This window comes from Centruroides sculpturatus, unplaced genomic scaffold (genome assembly GCF_000671375.1).
Source record: "Centruroides sculpturatus isolate CEXI.00-Female unplaced genomic scaffold, Cexi_2.0 scaffold747, whole genome shotgun sequence".
NCBI classification, from domain to species: domain Eukaryota; kingdom Metazoa; phylum Arthropoda; class Arachnida; order Scorpiones; family Buthidae; genus Centruroides; species Centruroides sculpturatus.
Genome location: NW_019385048.1, coordinates 142,887 through 162,372, shown reverse-complemented (window position 1 = coordinate 162,372; position 19,486 = coordinate 142,887). Strand labels below are relative to the sequence as shown.

At 32.4% G+C, this 19,486-nt stretch overlaps 1 protein-coding gene across 1 annotated transcript in view; it reads right to left on the bottom strand.

Moving 5' to 3' along the window:
• The window catches only part of LOC111633890 (CAAX prenyl protease 1 homolog), a 47,408-nt gene extending 28,697 nt beyond the window's left edge, over positions 1 to 18,711 (bottom strand). The window contains exons 1-3 of the mRNA XM_023378532.1: positions 18,262 to 18,711; positions 17,914 to 18,060; positions 4,196 to 4,282 (exon numbers count right to left, since the gene is read on the bottom strand). Of these exons, the coding sequence (XP_023234300.1) occupies positions 4,196 to 4,282; positions 17,914 to 18,060; positions 18,262 to 18,411 (384 nt within the window). The 5' untranslated portion in view covers positions 18,412 to 18,711. The remainder of the gene's footprint in view (positions 1 to 4,195; positions 4,283 to 17,913; positions 18,061 to 18,261) is intronic.
• Between the last annotated feature and the right edge of the window lie 775 nt (positions 18,712 to 19,486).

Genomic DNA, 19,486 nt, shown 5'->3' with positions numbered 1-19,486 from the left:
TACATATTGAAGGCACACAGTATTTACAAATAATACATTTTTATTTTAAACACTTCTGTTCTTAATTTAAATTTAAAATAAATGAAATTTTAAAAATTAAGTAATTTAAAAAGCAAAATTGTCATCCATCAGTTTCCACTTTCTTATCCCTTTTGCATGCAGAAAAATAAAAATTTCTCCAATTAAGAAGTTCATTTATCTATAAAACAGACATTTTTAGACAAAAACAAACCAATAAGATTTCTGTTTATTTTTATATTTAACTATTAAAAGTGATGAAGAATTACTGATTTACTGAAAATAAACTATTCAAATTTCATTCTTTTGAAGGATTAACACAAATCTATTTATACAAATTGTAAGTTGAACCTGAAAATGATCATTTATATTTATTACACAAATATTTGAACTGCAATATGAAAAAATTGTAAATCTATAAATTTTCACTGTCATCTGTCTTCTCTATCTGTCTTCCTTCCTTCATCTTGAAAATGGAGTTAGATAGATGAAAGCTAAGACCAAATATGGAAAAATTAGGGACAGGAGGCCTCAATTAACTGTGTAAGAACTTCTCATGCAAACCAGGGCCATGTTCAGTAATGCAGAATTCTTGCTAAATCTAGTTATGCTGCAATGTTGAACTTGTTTCTAACTACTGCTTGACTCCTCCCACCACTAGCTTCTTTTATGTATTCTTAGCTCCACCCACTAAGCCACTCAGAATTCTAACTCTAATTCTAGCTCAGAAGTCATGTTATTTCAATTCAAACATTTTCCCCCAAAGGGATTAGATAGATGACCAGAATGACTCTATTGCTAACAGAAAAAGTATGATGTACAGGGACAAGACACTACAAATTTGAGATGGATATAGGCACATATATTTTAAATTACATAAATTTTAAAAATATGATTAAAATTGAAACCCAGCATTGTCCAATTATATTAATTATTTATATCTTTTATAGTTTGGTTTCACAATGAAGTTCGTATGATGTTAAACCACATTGAGACGGTTAACAAAAATTATAACATTTTATACAATTATAAATATAAAATTTATACTGGTAAGCTATAAGGATCATTAATTGTAAATATAAAATAAAATATATTGTCTTCAGGAGAATAGAATGAAACCTGTTTAGAACAAGAATTTTATTCAATGTTCATAAGTGTTAGTATATATGTTAGTAGCAATGTATGAAAAGCAGGCATTGTATAGAATGCCTAGCATTTTTGGGAAAGTATGATATATCCAAATTATTTTAATATTATATATACTTTCCATAGGCATTGTTTGTAATACCTAGGCATTATATAGGATGACAAATGCTATTTAGGCAAAGTATTAAAAGAAAGTCATGGAAAGGCTTTTATTGAAAAGACATACAGTAGAACCCCTCTAGTCCGCCCTCGGCTAGTCCGTCACTCCGGTTAATCCGACCGTGGTCGGAGTCGAGAAACTTGTCCCGACTCGTCAGTGACTCACTGTCCGTGGCGTTTTTCTGTGTTTGTTACAGTATATGTTTTACATTGTGTGTACATGTACAGTTTTGTGTGTGTTTTTAACATGTCAGGAGTGAAACGTAAACACGTTACTCTTTCATTAAATGAAAAATTAGCAGTGCTACAAAGACTGGACAAAGGGGACGATTGTTTATTTTACTTTTTTCTGATAATGCTACAAAGACTGGACAAAGGGGACGATTGTTTATTTTACTTTTTTCTGATAATCCGACCTCTTTTGCGTTCCGACCATACCCCCAGTCCCAAAAGTGACGGATTAGAGGGGTTCTACTGTACATGAAAAAGAAAGAAATACAAAATAAAGTATAGGACTTTCTTATTGAGGAAAACAAGAGAAAATAAAATATAAACCTACTTGTTGCTTATTTAAATTAAATTATATCTGCTAGTATAGTTTGAAGGTTTTAGTGGTGTTACTTAACAGTCTATAATCAGGTTTGGAAGATTCAAAACTACTTGTTGCAACAAGGAAGGAAAGAATTTTATTTTAAATTGCACTTAATTGTCTTTTTCACAAAAAAGAGGCCTTCATTAAAAATACACAAATGAAAAAAGAAAATATCAAATAAAATACAGAACTTTCTTATTGAAAAAATTAACCTATTTGTTGCAACAAGGAAGGCATTTTGACTACTTCATTGCTTTTATCACACAAAAGCACTTCCTGTTTTGGCACTTGATCTTACACAGACATTGAGAGACCCACTTTCGTTTTGCAACCAAAAAGATCTTTTGGTGTTATTTTGATCCCAGAATAATAAACCCTATTCTTCATAAGTTGAATGAAATGTAGTCCCCCACCCTAGCAATCAGTTTTTTCATCTAGATCCAAGTACACAGCATATTTTCAATATCTTGATTAGCTCTTTCAACACTACCCTCCTTTGTGAGTGGTGAGGTGAGGCTTGCTGTGGATAATCTTCACTGTCATCCAATACTCCTTCAAGCTGATCAGCACATTATTTACAAATTCCCTACTGTTGTCAGACTGTAGAACAAATGGTGCCACAAATAATGAGAATATATCCACTAGATTGTAGGCTACTACTTCTACTCTCTTTGAAGTCAGAGCCTTGAGAACCACGAATTTAGTAAGATGATCCATTATAAATTTGTATTCCTTATCAGGTTGGAATTGAAAATCAATGAGATCAACCTGACAATTGAAATTAAATTCAGAAAAACCCATAGGCTTCACAACAACACCTTTTTTTAATACTTTTTTGTTTTTTCTGGCATGGCTCACAAAGGTGAATGTACAGTTCAATATCATGATGAGTAACATTCTTGTATTGAACAAAAGTTCTTTCAATATTGTCATGTTCTCAGTGGCCAATGGCCAAATGAGTGTCATGAAGTATGTTAAATAACTCAGAATCCATGATGTAGAAGTGGATAGCACTAATGCCTTCTTTAACAAGATAAATCAGTTTACTTTTGTTTTGCATTAACATCACATCATTGCAATTCAGTAGCCAATAGTCCCATGGTTCCTTCTTAGTAGTTAGAAGCATTAGCCCACACTTTAGACAGTTCATCGTAGAATCGTCATTGTATGTCAACATGCCACGATTCCTTCTCGGACACTTCACCTTGCTCTTTCACTTTCATACAGCACAGTATGGGCTAGAGTATTTGCTGAACAAATTCAAAGTAGCATATTTCATCACTTCCGAACAAAGACTGAAGTGCAAATGGGAAATTCTCCATCTGAGGCGTATGTTGAAAGTCATGTGCCTTGCCACAATTTTCTTATGTCTTTTCAATAAAAGCCTTTTCATGACATCTTTTAATACTTTGTTAAATAGCATTTATCATTCTATACAATGCCCAGGAAAAGTATATAAAATATTAAAATAATTTGAATATTTCATACTTTGCCCAAAAATGCCAGGCATTTTATACAATGCCTGCTTTTCATACATTGCCAGTAACATATACATGATTAATGCATTTCTCTTTGTAATTGTGTTTGTAGATTTCAAGGATCTCACATACTTGGTCTGGATTGGGTTACAAAGAGGTTTAATAATGTCCCATAAACAATTAAACTTTTTCATACAATCAAACATGTTAAAATGATGTACAGTAATTACTTTGATATACTTGATTATAACAAAAAGTTTGAGATATGGCACTGCAATCTTTGGCTACATCTTGGGATACTCCAATATTTTTTTTGTTGGTATGTGTGTTTTAGCTGGCAGCACTGACACTTTTGTGTGGTGTTTTTCTGAGGACTGTGTGTCGTGCCGAATCAAACGTTTTTGATACTAGATCAACTTCTAAAGTATATTTTTTTTTGTTTTTATATTTTTCAATATATTTATTTTGTTTGTAAAAAATAAAGAAATAATTTTTAACAATACAATAGCCATGATTATTATTTTAAAAAGTTTATGTTAGACTTAACATTGACAAAAATTCAACATAAAGTGACACACAACAGAGAAAAATTTCAACACAGGATAGGTTAATATATTTTTCGTACATAATTGGTTATCCGAAAAATAAGTTATCCGAACAACCTCAGTCCCCAATTGATTCGGATAAACGACGCTCTACTGTAACACTATTTTCTTAAAAGTACTGTATTTGCAAAACACAAAAAATTCTTTTAGATTACAATAACTGTAAAAACTGAATTTGTAATAATGAATCAAATTACCTCATACTCAGATCCATATCCAAAATGAGCAATTGTTTTTCCACTCAAATACCATATGTGATAATTGACCTCAAAGAAGAGTACAGCCTGTAATGTACAAATATATAAATACATTAATTAATCTAAAGACAACATAAAGAAACAAACATTTAAAGATACATAAATTCCAAACAAAAGTAAAATTACAAACTAATTTCAATGAATTCTTTTGCTTTATTTCTTGTAGGTATCTTCAGATTAACATAAGGAAATAGAACATTTACATAATAAAATGCTTATCATTTAGATTTTCTTACTAAAATATTAATTAATATAAGCATTATAAAATTCAAAACCATGTAAGAAAATATACATTTTCGAGTCTTTTTTTAATCCATTAATACAACCACAGAAGTAACAGTTACATTGGCTTGAAGAAAATCTTCATTAAAAAGACAAATAATAATAGACAAAATTCGCAAAGTTAAAATTAATATGAAAATGTCAGATCCTCCAATAAAAGACTGACATTTGATATTGTTTCTAACATTGTGAATTTTTATCTATTATTATTTGTCTTTTTAATGAAGATTTTCTTCAAGCCAATGTAACTGTTACTTCTGTGGTTGTGTTAATGGATTAAAAAAAGACTCGAAAATGTATATTTTCATACAGGGTCTTAACTTCACCAGACTTTTACATATGAACACCTCCACAGTGCAGGCACCAAAAACACTGAGAATATTCACATTTGCCAAAATGCACAAACCAAGATACCCAATACATCCTGTAATCAAGAAATGTAACTCTCCAACATTCTTGAACAAAAAACAACTGGTCAAATTCTTCCAATCTAAAGCTCATTACCATCCGCTCTCAATTAATAACTCGCTGAAACTTATAGAAAGTTTCAAAGGCATCTCTCTAATGGACAATGAATATATGAGAGTCTTGGACTTCAAGTCGATGTATCCTTCTATAAAATTATCTCCTTGTTTTTGTGCAATAAGAGATTTTTTGTTTGCCAATATTGAATATGCGCCACAACATAATCAAATACTAGAACTTACCTAGTATAATATACATCATTTTTTACATTTGAAAATGAGTTATATTTACAAAGAAGAGGCATACCTATGGGTAGTCCCACATTGGCAATTCTTTGTGAGTTGGTCTTACGACAACTAGAAAGCAAAGTTCTACCCAAATTTCAGCACCTTATCATTTTGTACACCAGATATGTTGACGATATATTCAACCTATGGCAAAGAAAACCTAACTTGCAACAATTTTTGGAGACAATCAATAATAACCCTTACAGTTTATTACTACAAGTAGACCAGAAAAGTGAAAATAATTAAATTTTTTGGACATTTCCATCACATGCAGACAGGGAGAAATCTGGACCAGCGTATACAGAAAACCATGTTTTCAACCCACATTCATTGATCGATCCACATCACATCAAGTTAGTGGCCTTTAGGTCCTGGATAAGAAGAGCTTATATGCATTGTACAAACATAAAAGACATAATAAAAAAGCTAAATTACATTCTAAGGATTGCAGAACAACAAGGATACCAAAGGAAAATCATAGAGAAACTAATCACAACCTTCCAAATAACAAAACAACAACATGCCATTGTGGGCCAAAAACAAAGGATAGTTTTAAATTATATCCCATTTTTAAGGCAAATACATAAAAAGACAGCCAAGACTAATAATTTCCAAGTAGTATATCGAAACAATCCTATGGTTTTCAAGCTCTTAAAAAATGATTAAAAAAAACGATATGATCAGAACTCAGCCACAGGAATCTACTCTATACCATTACACAACCAATGTTTTGATTCTGAGCTTGTCTATGTGGGCACAATAATGCGCAACCTCAAGGAGCAAAAACATATGATTAATAAGAACCTCGACAACACCATACTATCAGCTTATGCAAGACAACAGGACATTCAAGTCCATTGGGATCAAGCAGCAATAATTAAGCCAACAACAAATTTACACACAATAAAACATCTTGAAAGGTTAGAAATCTTTAAACACTCAAGAGAACTGGTTGCATCAACCATAGAGATGTGGACACATTAGCTACCGCATGGCGGTCTTTTTACGAGAATTATTATTATTAAGAGACATTGTTTATTTTAATTTAATTTAATTTTATGTGACATTTTCAGTTTAATTTATATTATTTTATTGACTACAACTACATTTTCCATTATTTATTTTTATCTTGGAATTCTTATTTTCATATTTACATTCTATTTTATGTTAACTGAAGAAGTTTGTTAAAAAACAGTCAAAAACATTTTTATGTTACTAAAATAATTTATTTGCTGGATTATTAAAGGTGTGTTTTATTCATATTATGGTTATCCAGTATGTACATTAATCAAATGTATTTATTTTTTTAATATCATGCCATCACCAGCGAGATCTTTTAACATTTTACATATTAAGGCAAGTAGCCTCAAGTGAAAAGTTGACTGCACCATGGAACTGTTATTTCCCTACGTGCATGTGAAAGGACAAAGTGAGAAGACACATTTTTTGTATTGTCTTTTTAAGAATGTTGTAAATTTTAAGATATTGTTTTGTTTACAGAACAATGTCATTCACTAGGCTCCCACAAAAGCCCTTCAAACTTTGTGATAGCATGGGCTAATGTGAAACAAGTTTAGCTGAAAATAAATGGAGGAAGGGCTTAAATGTTCCTCAGTAGAACCTAAACATAATTTTTCCATATTTTCCAGGTACAAAATAAATCCACAAACAATTAAATCAAAGATCTTGTTGAAGATCTATCTTATAGACACAATGTTCAAGATCTTAGCAACAAACAAACTATGCATGCCATTACATCATGCATAACTGAAAACACATGATGTTAGGACTACCTCTAGCAGCAGTTGTGTAGAACCTACGACTTCAGAAATGACATTAGAGTGGAAAATTACCATTTTATGCATAAGAGTGTGTGACAATAACAAGAAATAATTTCATCCAGCAAAATACACAAAATACATACTGTAATAGAACAGACTATTATTATTGATTATAATCTTTATATAAAATGTTGTATAGAGCTTAATCTCGTAAAAGACTGTAGAGCCCAATTTTTATATTTTTTCAGTCACAGACAGTCTGCATCAAACCAGAACTTTACAAAATTCCTTGAACAGTCATACTTAACAAACATACCACTTTGAGCTGCAGATTAAAGAATCATATCAAGAAAGGATGAATAATAGGGGACAAAGAATCAAAAAAGAATACATACTTAAAATCTTTATCTCTTAACAACATTAGATAAATACTTATTCAAACCTGAAGATTTCCATACAAAGCAGGAAACTACTGTAAGCATCTTTTAGCATGAAGAACAGAATCAAACTGAAAAACAATAGAAACTGAGAGATAATCAGAATCAAATTTATTCAAAATCTTAAAATTTATTAAATTATCAACTAATTCCAAGTTTGTAACAATTAGATCAATAACAGATTCTAGCAAAGAGGAAACGAACGTAAAGTTTGCTTGGAAATCAATTAACGACAATTTAGAAGAATCAAGCTGAAAGATTTTACCAAATTCAAAAAGTTCCTACCTCTATAATTAAAAATAATATCATTAGAATTCCTAATATTATAAAAATTTAAATTATCTGTTTCAGAAGCAATTCTAGCATTAGTATCACCAAGAATCAAAATATCATTATCTTCCTTAAAATAAAAAATTAATCTATCCTAAAAATATTAGACTGAATTATTATACAAACAATATATGTAACTTTTATCTTAAAGTAATTAATTAACTATAATAATGATTAATCTAAAATAAAGCATCAACAACTATTTAAATGAAAGTATAGTGTGGTCCTGTATATTTTTTATGGATAGCTTCTATTATATTTCAGAAATTACACTTATCATAGTTTCTGAGAAGCTTCTATAAAGCACATTCATTTAATGTTCACAGTCACAATATTTCAGTAGATTACATTTAAAAACAAAGTCTAATTTTATTTCTGTTTTGTTTTGCAATCATAAATCAATAATTTAATAATAATGTAACTTATTCCATTACACAAAAAACACTGATATCAAAATATAAGTAAATGTTTATAGTAACATATTATTACAATAAATTAGTAGTGCTTATTTGGTCTTAAACTGGAGTTAGGTCAAATTAGTGCCATTAACATACATTTCCTGGATACAGACATTACCTTAAAGAACAGCAAAGTACAATACAGTACATACCAATATGACAATATAAAAACAAGAAATTATATATATAAACATTTTCAATAAGTTCAATTTATTATAATGAGATAAAACTGAACAACATGCATGAAGCAAGAACAGTTTTAAAATAAGTTACAATGATTTTTTCAATGTACTGTACAGTACATGTTTAAATATTGTAATCATATTTATTTTTTGTATGGTATTTGATTTTATTGCCTGAAGTTGAATTTATCAAAAGTATTATTTATAATTAAATTTAAGTTTTGTTTATATAAGCATCCCAAAGTCTGATACTTTTTGTAATATGCCAAATGACTGCTGGATTAAATATTGCTACTTTACTGTTAGTATTTTTAATTAAATTATTATTAAATTTAATAAATTACATTTAATAAGAGACGGCACCTAACGCCTACATCTAGTACCAAATTATTTAGAATTTAATTTAAAATATTAGTGGTAAAGCAGCCCGATTTAGTCTGGCAGTCATTTAGCATATTTTAAATTTTGCATATATACCAGCAATTATTTATTGTGACATTGTCACAATGCCAAGCTGTAATTTTTAATCATATTTTTAATTTGTTTAATTTAAAATACAAGGCATGTTCAGAAAGTAAGTGTACTAAATTTTTATATTTTTTTAGAAAAAGTGTATTTGAAAAAAAATTACAGGATATTGTTGATATACTTGTTAACTATTTTTCCACATAATCACCATTCCGTTCAATGCATGTGGTGAGTCGTGGCACAAGCTTCTTTATGCCTTCCTCAAAGAACTCTCCCACCAGCTCCTTCACCCCACTTCAGAACCTCTTTCTGCACCTGCTCATTGATTGAAAATTTAATTCCACTCATGTGTGCCTTCAGGGAGTTGAAAAGATGATAATCTGAAGGCACCAAGTTAGGGGAATACAGGGGGTGGTTCAAAACATCCCAACCAAATGAGTTTAAGAGCGCTTTGCCTTGGTCGCTAAGGCTGTGTGAAGACGGGTGTTCTGTGAGTGTCTCGTATAAGAAAGTTCTGGAGACTTGTGGAAACATCACAGAAATTTCATCCACTGTCAATCGGCGGTCTTCACGAACAGTTTCCTCAATTTTTTGCACCAACTCATCAGTCAAAATGGAAGGTCTTCCACTCCTCTGTTTGTCATAAATGTGAGGCGCGGATTTTTTCAGATTTGTACGGGCCGCTTAAACATCTAAATTTTTGGTTAATTAACTTCAGAAAAAACCCGAGGAATTTAAACTATAATCGAATTTCACCGAGTTTGTAACAACCAACTGAGGAAGTTTACAGTTAAGTGTGAAGAATGCACCGTCATCGTCAACTAGAGTCGATTACGTGTCAGCTTTTGCACAAAAAGATATAAAAGGGGAGATCACCGGAAGCTCAGGGCGTCCGCACACGGAAGGTATTTTTTGTACTTGTATTCGTCGATCTCCATGCCAAGGACTGTGATCCCGTCGGAGAAGACATAGAAGACACCTCACCCTTCCGTACGGGACATTCCAATTTTCAACGCGAGTGTTGAGTGTTGAAGTCAACAATTTGACATCATCAACGACGTTCCAATTTGAGTACGAAGTGCTTAGTTTCCATAATTCCATTCTCAGCAAGATGGATTCCATTCAAATGTCTTACCAATTACCCACAATTCATTGGGAAGTAGCAGTCAACATATCTGTTGAGTGCTGAGTGTGTTGAGTCAGCGCTGACAACAGCGCTACCTCAACGTTGAAAAAAGGAACGAATTTTAACGAATGTTGAGATCAGCACTGAGTCAGCGTTGAAAATTGGAATGTCCCGATACAGACGATGTTCGCCAACTCTCCCTTCCACCTAGAGGTATTTAGGGGTTAGATTTTATAAAAACTCTCTCTCTCCAAACTAGAAACTAGGGCAGCGACATAGCTAAGAATGTAATCGCCAATTTCTGTAAATACTTTAATATAATCGCATTTTGCTTTTGCTTTAGTATTTTTGTAACTTAGTTTTATTAATTAATAAATGCTTGTTATTCTGTTGACCTGTCTCCTGTCTAAACGGCACCTGCCCACTTACCAACACACTCCCCACTCACTTTTTGCCCTCCTAGCCATCCGACGACGCCGAGATCAGGCTTCACGAGCCCGTGCAGAGTAAGTGGTCATTGTGGGATGAGCCAGTGGCCCACTGCTTATCTCACATAAACATTTGTTCTGCCTCCACTAAACTTCCTACACCACTTAAACACTCTTGTTCTGTTCATAACACCTTCACGAAAAAATTTCAATAGGTGTTATTCCTTCTGCGAGTAGGAAGTAGACCACAGCATGTGGCTCGCACTTGGCGGGATTTCTTACTGACACCTTTCACACAACTGAACACTACAATGTGAGTTTATGTACTACTGTGTTCCTGCAATGCTTGCTCCATCAGGAGATCTCTCTCTATCACTTAGTGTTGCCAACCCTCAAAAAACAAAAAAATCATAGCACGTTACGGTCAAGTACACTTACTTTCTGAACATTACTTTTCTCCACCTCAACTCAGTGGTGGTTTGCCCCTGTATATCATACTTTTCCTTTAATTTAACAATAGAATCGTGCCAGTCATCTATCTAACACCATTCAGAGGAAAATTTTTGAATTAAAATAACTTGACTTTCGGTTTGAATCAAAAGTTGATATATAGTTAAATGAGGCCCTCTTGCCCCTAAACTTTCCCTATCTGGTCTTGTCTTTTGTCTATATAACTCCAATCTCAAGATTAAGGAAAGACAGACAAACGAAATTTATAGGTCTATAATTTTTTCAAATTGCAGCCCAATAATCATCAAGCCCAAACCTTGTAATCAAGTGTATAAAAACTAAATTTTTGGACTATATTTTGGCACAATTTTAATCATTGAAACTATACAGTTTGGACTAAAGCACTGCATTGCAAATATAAACTCCAACCAAAGTCCAAAGCTTAACAAATAGACTTTATTATTATATACTAGCTTACCCATCGCGCATTGCTGCGATCTCAGAAGAAACGAAATTCAAGTTTCGTTATGATAAAATTAAATTTACATTTTATCATTTTTATTGAAACTTAGTATTATATTATTATTATTATTCATTTTAATTGGGAAAATATTTCAAAGTGTCGTTTCAATTCTATTTATTTATTGGAGTGCTTGTGGATACACGATATTTTTTGTTTTTCTGTCTGATGCGTACACGAATAAATCAGAAGTTTTTCCGACGCGTGAACAGGCCACATACAGTTGTACTGTACATGTGAGAAGCACGGATTCTTTAAATTTAGCCCACATACACACAGAGATTGTTAGAAGTGCGATATTCCTCATTTTTATATAATTTTTTTAAATCCTTTATAATTATGATTATTTAATTGCTCCTTCCTCTCTTCCTTGGCATGTTGTGGAATTTCTGATAGTTGGATAATAAACCGTTTTATTGTAATTTGTGTTTTTAAATTATTTTGAGTCGATATTAAAATTTGGGAAAGGGGGATCCTAGATCGGTAAAATAGGCGAATTTCCTCCAACGACTTCGGTTGTTGTTTGGAATACGGTTAAGGTTTTAACAAAGTTCGAGCGAATACATAATTAGCAAAAAATAGTTGAAATAAAGTGATTAAACAAAAATTATTACAAATATCGTAAATAACAGTTCACAAATGCATATATAGAGATATTTTTTGAAGGGGGAGAAATGGTCTTCACAATTTGAAATCAATCTAACACAGTGCTCGAATGCTCGTGTAAACGCGCGCCATCTATCGTAGGATAAATGTACTTCGTGGGAGTGAATTAAAAAACTTTCCAAAAGTTTTATGGCAATCGTACTATGCCACAAACCTTCACCGGAGTATATTAAACAACTTCCCAAAGTTTCACGGCCATCGGATAAACGGTGTGGTAATGCATTCAGACAGACACACACACACACACACATTCATTTTTATATATATAGATTTGTCAACATGGACATTAATCATTAACAGGACAATTACACTGGTGTTAAACATTTACACAAGAATTGAGGAAAAGTTCTTAGAGAAAACAGAACGTTTCAGGCCAATTCTTTTCTTCCAGTTTAATCTAAATTAATTAATTAAATATTATAATTATTAATTTTAATATGAGATGGCACCTAATGCCTCCCTCTAGTACCAAATTCATTTGTAATTCATAATTTTTATTTCCAAAAATATAGCCTAATTATTTACAGTAATTGTCTATTAGCATTGCATTGGTTTAATACTTCTGTCAGCTGAATGTCATAAATAATTTGTATGAATATATGGTCAAAAGTAATTAATCTGGAACCAAAAATAACATGGAGGTGTATATAGTAAAACCAGTCTACACATCTACATGATATAAGCAAGCACATGAAAACCCAAATCTTCCAAAACATTCTAAATTATAAAACTTAATTCTTAGTGTAATCTATATATATAAAATTGCTTGTCCTGACTGACTGACTCACTGATTCATCATCGCCCAGAGCAAACCACTGGACCTAAAGAGCAGAAATTTGGTACACAGTTAGGGTTTGTCATGAAAACGCACACTAAAAAGGGATTTTTCGAAATTCCCAAGTGGGGGGAGAGGGAGAGCATTAAGGCTTAACCAGAAGAACGGCTTCTACTCTACTATTTTAGATGCGATTGTTTGTTTTTATGTGCATTTTAGTAGGGTAAGTCATGGCAATGCACACTAAGAAGGAATTTTTAGAAATTCTCCCGCGGGGGGTGAGGGAGAGCATTAAGGCTAAAATTAACCGGAAGAACAGCTTCTACTCTACTATTTTAGATGCGATTTTTTGTGTGCATTTTAGTAGGGTAAGTCATGGCAATGCACACTAAGAAGGGATTTTTAGAAATTTCCCCGCGGGGGGTGAGGGAGAGCATTAAGGCATTAACCGGAAGAACAGCTTCTACTCTACTATTTTAGATGCGATTTTTTGTGTGCATTTTAGTAGGGTAAGTCATGGCAATGCACACTAAGAAGGGATTTTTAGAAATTCTCCCGCGGGGGGTGAGGGAGAGCATTAAGGCTTAACCAGAAGAATGGCTTCTACTCTACTATTTTAGATGAGATTTTTTGTTTTCAACTACATTTAGTCTTCATTGAGTACTTATGTGTATTAAATTGATAACATTTCAGACATTGTTATAAATATTTTTATCTATTTCAATTTTAAAAATGTTCGAACCGTTTTAAATTCGAATTTGTTATTGCATATTGGTTCGATTATAGAACGATTGTAAATGCTCCAGAAAATCGATCAAATTGAAAATGGTTCATTTGATTCTCGGCAATTCTCTTCAGCGGTAGGTGTTATATAGACCTAACAATTACTATGGTTATTGAAATATTGAATGTAAATGGGGTTTGCTTGCAAAACCTCTGCGGACGAAGTCACGGGTAACAGCTAGTAATTACATATTAATTCAAGACAGCAGTCTATCTACTAACTTTAGTCCAAACTACTTAGTTCAAACAATTAAAATCTAGTTTTCAGATATTTGGTTCAAATTTTACTTTATTCATTGATTTATTAACAAGAGGATAGCCACAATGTTGGCAGTATAAGGAAAATTGTCTCCACAATAAGATCAGGCAAACTAAGGAATGAATATTAGTAGGTACCATACATTCCAATATGCATCAATCTCAGCCACACCCAATGCACTGATGATCATCAAATAATCAGGCAGTCCTCTACTTTCATACCTAATTGGTTCCTGAAATGTGTATGAAAGTTGAAACGTACAAAAATAGAGCAATGTAAAAAAATCATCAAAAAAGGTTTTCAAAATATTTATTTATTTTTTATTCATTAGTATCTGATGTTTTCTTTATAAATTCATCAAGAGATTATGGATTGTACTCTTTCTTTTCTTGATCAAGAGTTCTGTAACATGCTGTGTTTTTGTACTGTCCTTTGAACGATGTCCACTGGGATCACATTCTTCCACGATGGTAAAAAATTTGTCAGTATGCATAAAGGCTTTGTTTGTATTCTTGATTGTCAAAGTCTTAACAATGAGTTTGTTATCAGGTTCTCCATTTTTTATTTCCTTCATCTCTTATAGTTTAATCAAGTCTTCATTTGACAGAGGTTCTGAGTTAAGTTGCATTAACTCATCAATATCTTCATTGTTATCATCTAAGTTTAATTCATTTATTATATTGACTATTTCAGTTATGATAACTTCAGGAGTTTCTTCAAAGTCCACAGAATCATTCATCATTTATGAACATATTTTTTCCCAACAACTTTTCATTGTTGATTTTTATTTCAGCCAAGTCCCCAGTAATACTTATTGCATTCCATGTATTATAATTTTTCCAAAAGTCTCTGAACGTAGGACCATCTTCCTTAATTGTCTTGATTGCTTGATTCATTAATCTCCTCATATAAAATATCCGATTAAAAGTATCTATCACTGATTGGTCCATGGGTTATATTTCGTTTGTGGTATTGGGAGAAAGAAACACAGCATTAATTTCCAGATATAAATTTTGCAGAAATTTTGGACGTCCAGGAGCATTGGCTAAGAGCTATAGTGCTTTAAATGGTAAATTATTTTCATTACAATATTGCCTAACAAAAGGCACAAAATAATGTGAGAACCAATCTTGAAAAAGCTGTGCAGTAGACCAGGCTTTAGTATTTGATTTCCAAATGACAAAACTTTTTTTTTATCTTTTCCTTTCAATGCTCTGGAATTTTCTGTTCGATAAATTAGCATTGGTTTCAATTTAAATTACTAGCAAAATTACCTCCAAGAAACAATGTTAATGTTTTTAGAAGGTTTACGTCCAGAAACAACTGACTCTTCCTTTGCTAAGTATGGGGTGTAGGAATATTTTTCCAAAATAATCCCATCTCATCCACATTGAAGATTTGGCAAGAATAAACTCAATCTTCAATGATATTGGAGAAAGTGGGAATACATTGGCTGGCAGCTTCCCCAGTAAATTTAATATTATGTAAAGACGACCTCATTTTAAATTTGTCAAACCAGCTATTGCTTGCTACAAATTCCATAGCAGAATCTTCTTTTAATCATTTCTTCCAATATTCATACAAACTAAAAGCCTTAGCTTGAATAATTGATTAACTCAACAGGATGCCTTTTTGATGTTGATCTTCAATCCATAAAGTCAAAGATTTCTCCATTTCATCCGTTACTCTGCCATGTCTTTTTGAAACAATCTTCGAAGAAATATTTCCATAATTTTGAACATATTCCTTAATTTTATTCTTGTTTTTCATGATGGAACATATTGTTGATCAGCTTAAATTATATGAACGACCGATTGAAGAAAAAGATTTGCCACTTTCAGAATGTCTAATTATATCCATCTTTATCTTCATTGTATGGAGGTTATGAGACCCGTATCAGCACTGCTGCTTTTTTGTTTTTCACTCATGTTTATGAATTAATAAGGGCAATTTTTTCTAACCAAAACAGAAATGTACATAAAGTGATAGCACATGTCCTGACAAGACACAACTTATCAACACAAGCGCTAACTCAAGAACAAAGCCGTGACACCGAAAATGGACACGATTAATATCAGAGAGATGGGAAGGAACTAGTGACTAATAGTTCACAAGAAGAGGCAAATCATTACTTGAAAATACACGTTTTTGTCTTATGTATCGATAAAAATTGAAATACAGTTGACCCCCCCTATAACACTGTTGATTATTCCATTTTATATGAATTCCATGTTGTACGAATCACTTAGATTTTACAAATACGTGAGCCGTTCACAGCCTGGCACATCTACAGTCGACCCCCCTATAAGATCATAGCTACGTTCCATTCTTTAGGAATCCGATTTCTTACGAGTCCTTCCAATCACAGCCCGACACATGTCAAGTTTACGGACTACGGCTGTTTGAAAGGTTTCCTTCCATAAAATTAATCGATTCTAGACTAATTCTACTCAACATTTCCAAAATACGTATATTTTTTTTGGAAATAATCCGTATAAACTACGCTATAAACAAAAAATTGTAGGATTACTTACCGAGTGTGCACCATTCGACATCGCCATTGCTAAAGCTTGTTTTCGTCGCGGAACAGCTCAGCAAACAGCGGCCGATTTCTAATAACTTATTTTTCTGCGAAAACTTCGTTGAACTTTGGAGACATCATTAATATAAATAATTTTAATCGCCGTTGAATAAGAAATGTTTCTTTCACAAGAAATGTATAAAATTACAGTACTGTATTAGACTTACGGTACCTAATTTACATACTGACAGACGATAGTTAGCGTAAAAATCTCCGTAGCGTGGCGCCACGCTAGACGGCGGAAATTATATATTTAATTATAACAAAGTTACAATAAGTTAATATATAATTATATATACAGTACCTAATTTATATATAATTAATATATAATTATATGTACAGTACCTAATTTATATCTAATTTATATATAATACTGTACAGATGATAGCAAACTCTCCGTAGCGTGGCACTTGACGGCGGAAAATAGTTCGGCTGCCCGATGACATTTCACGTAATTATAGGAGTTTTTTTTACCTTTTTTACGGATACCGTCGCAATTTTTTTGCAGTTTTATAGGAATCGTAATTATAGGAACCGGTTTTATAGGGGGGTCTACTGTATTTGTAAAATCTAAGTGACTCATACAACATGGAATTCATATAAAATGGAATAATCAACAGTGTTATAGGGGGGGTCGACTTGTAGTGAATTGTATAGAAGTAGAAGACCGCCCATACTACTATTGTAACTGGAGAAAAACTAAACTTAAGTAATACATCTAGACTCCAATGATAAAGTTCAATATTTACACCATAGAACAAATGTTTTCGACAGTCTTAAGCCCCGATTTCAGGTTATAAAGTCTTTTGAACGTAGAACAATGCTTGTTTTCATTTCTATATGCATTACAAGCATTGTACAGCATAATTATTGAACTTTACTATTGGAGTTTGGGTATATTACATAAGCATTGGTGACTAGTTTAATATAAAGCTTTACAGAAACATCTGGCAACCTAACAAGATGGCAAAAGCAAATAGTTCTATTGTATCATTTGCTGACTTTTTTTTCAAATAACTTTATGGTAATACAGAATAGCAGTAAAAATGGCATTAATAACATAACCGTGGAGGAGGCCACACGGCTTGGCCAGAGTTAGACACACCAAACGGCCAAATGCGCACCGGCAGCCACGCCGACAAACTCGCCAGCAAATATCGGAACACACAGCAGTTCACCGACGCACACCGAAACACCCAGTATTCCATCCACACCACTCGTAATAAATTATAGGAATCGTATCACACAGAAGGTTTAGTTCAAATTTCTCGTTTCGTATTCTAACCGTAAATCACGGCGCATCACCATCGGCAACGACTTACAATTAGAACACAACAGCTCGAATTATTTTTTGACCGGTTCAACTTTGCCCACACTTACCGTGGTCACAAACTGCTTGACCAAGGAACAGAAAAAAGAAAATTTGGCCGTATCCAAGTGATAGGCACGAGCCTTGTTGAAAGTGGTCTGATCCATGATTCCGATCAACTCGGGAGGCACCGAAGCGGCATTCTTGTACACTCTGTACTGAAAATATAAATACGTTAAACAGGTTAAATTTAGGATGCACTTAGCGGAGCCTAAGTTTAAAGTAATTGTGAAATTTAATCTATTGAAATAAAATATAAAATAGACAATTCTGGTGCTTCAGAAATAAACTTTTTGTCGATTTATTCAATATTTTATTTAATTTGAATGGAAATAATAAAAAATCGGGAAGAAACTCACCTGCCTAGCAGACAAATAAGTTTCCCATAGATACAGGAGCCAATTAAATCCCAAAACGCAAATAAATATTCCCCTAGCTGTAAAAAATCTTCCCAAAGATTCTAAACGCGATATAATTCGAGAAATTCGTAAAGTTTGTAACCATTCCATCTTTTTTCTAGCAGAAGACTAGTCAACGTTAACAAACGATACCGGAATAATCGATTTCGTGTTGCCAACTCTCGTAATACTTTTATTTTATAACAAATCTATTTTAAAATAATTTCCCCAAAGTTTGTTACATTATTTTTACGTAAATACGGTATTAAACGGCAATAATGTTATTTCGGTTGATGATGAATGGAAGTAAATAAATCAAAACATTTTAAGCCCTCGAGAACATATAGGGCGCGTTTCCTTGCAGCTAAATAAGAGAGCCAATGATGTAGTTCGCTTTATATGAAACGAACTACATCATTGGTTTGCTTATTCGTTTCATATGAAATGATCTATGTCAATTAATATCTGTTTTACATTAATTTACGTTTCCTGTTTAAAAATAAATTTTAAAAAGCGTATGTTCTCTTATTGAAAACTTTTGTTGGACGCTTTATTTCGACAAAAATATTTTGTCTGATGAACCGTTGAAAGAACTCGCTTGTATATGTTACGGGCCTACGTGAATAATTAGAAAAACGGTGCAGTAGAGCCCGATAAATATTGTCTCGTTTATCAAAGTGAGCAGTCGTTATGAACAAACACTTTGGGTATTTCGATTTTCAAAAAACTTTACTTCATTAAAAATTATTTATTTTAGTGAATTATCGTAGACCTAAGCCATACGCGTAATGTTATTAAATTAAAATGCCAACTATGAGCCTTAATAATTAATATCTCAAAGAGATATTGATTATTAATCCGACTTAGTAAAATTTGACATATTTAGTGTCCATGATGAGTACTATGGACCTCTTAAATTTTTAACAAATTGATTCGTTTTGGACTTCCCCAACCGGCATTTTGTCGCCTAGATTTACGAGCAGAGATAAGAGCGACACCGAGCTACTAAATAATGTAAGAATATGAACAATGTCTGAATATGATAAATAGCTTTTTTTAGAGCTGACCGACTGCTAACGGCTCTTTTGGTACTTTTGTTTAAAAACGTTGAGTAATTATAAAATAATAGTCTATTTTAAAAATTTTCTTCAAATAATTCTTCATTATTTTTTTTTTTTTTTTTTTT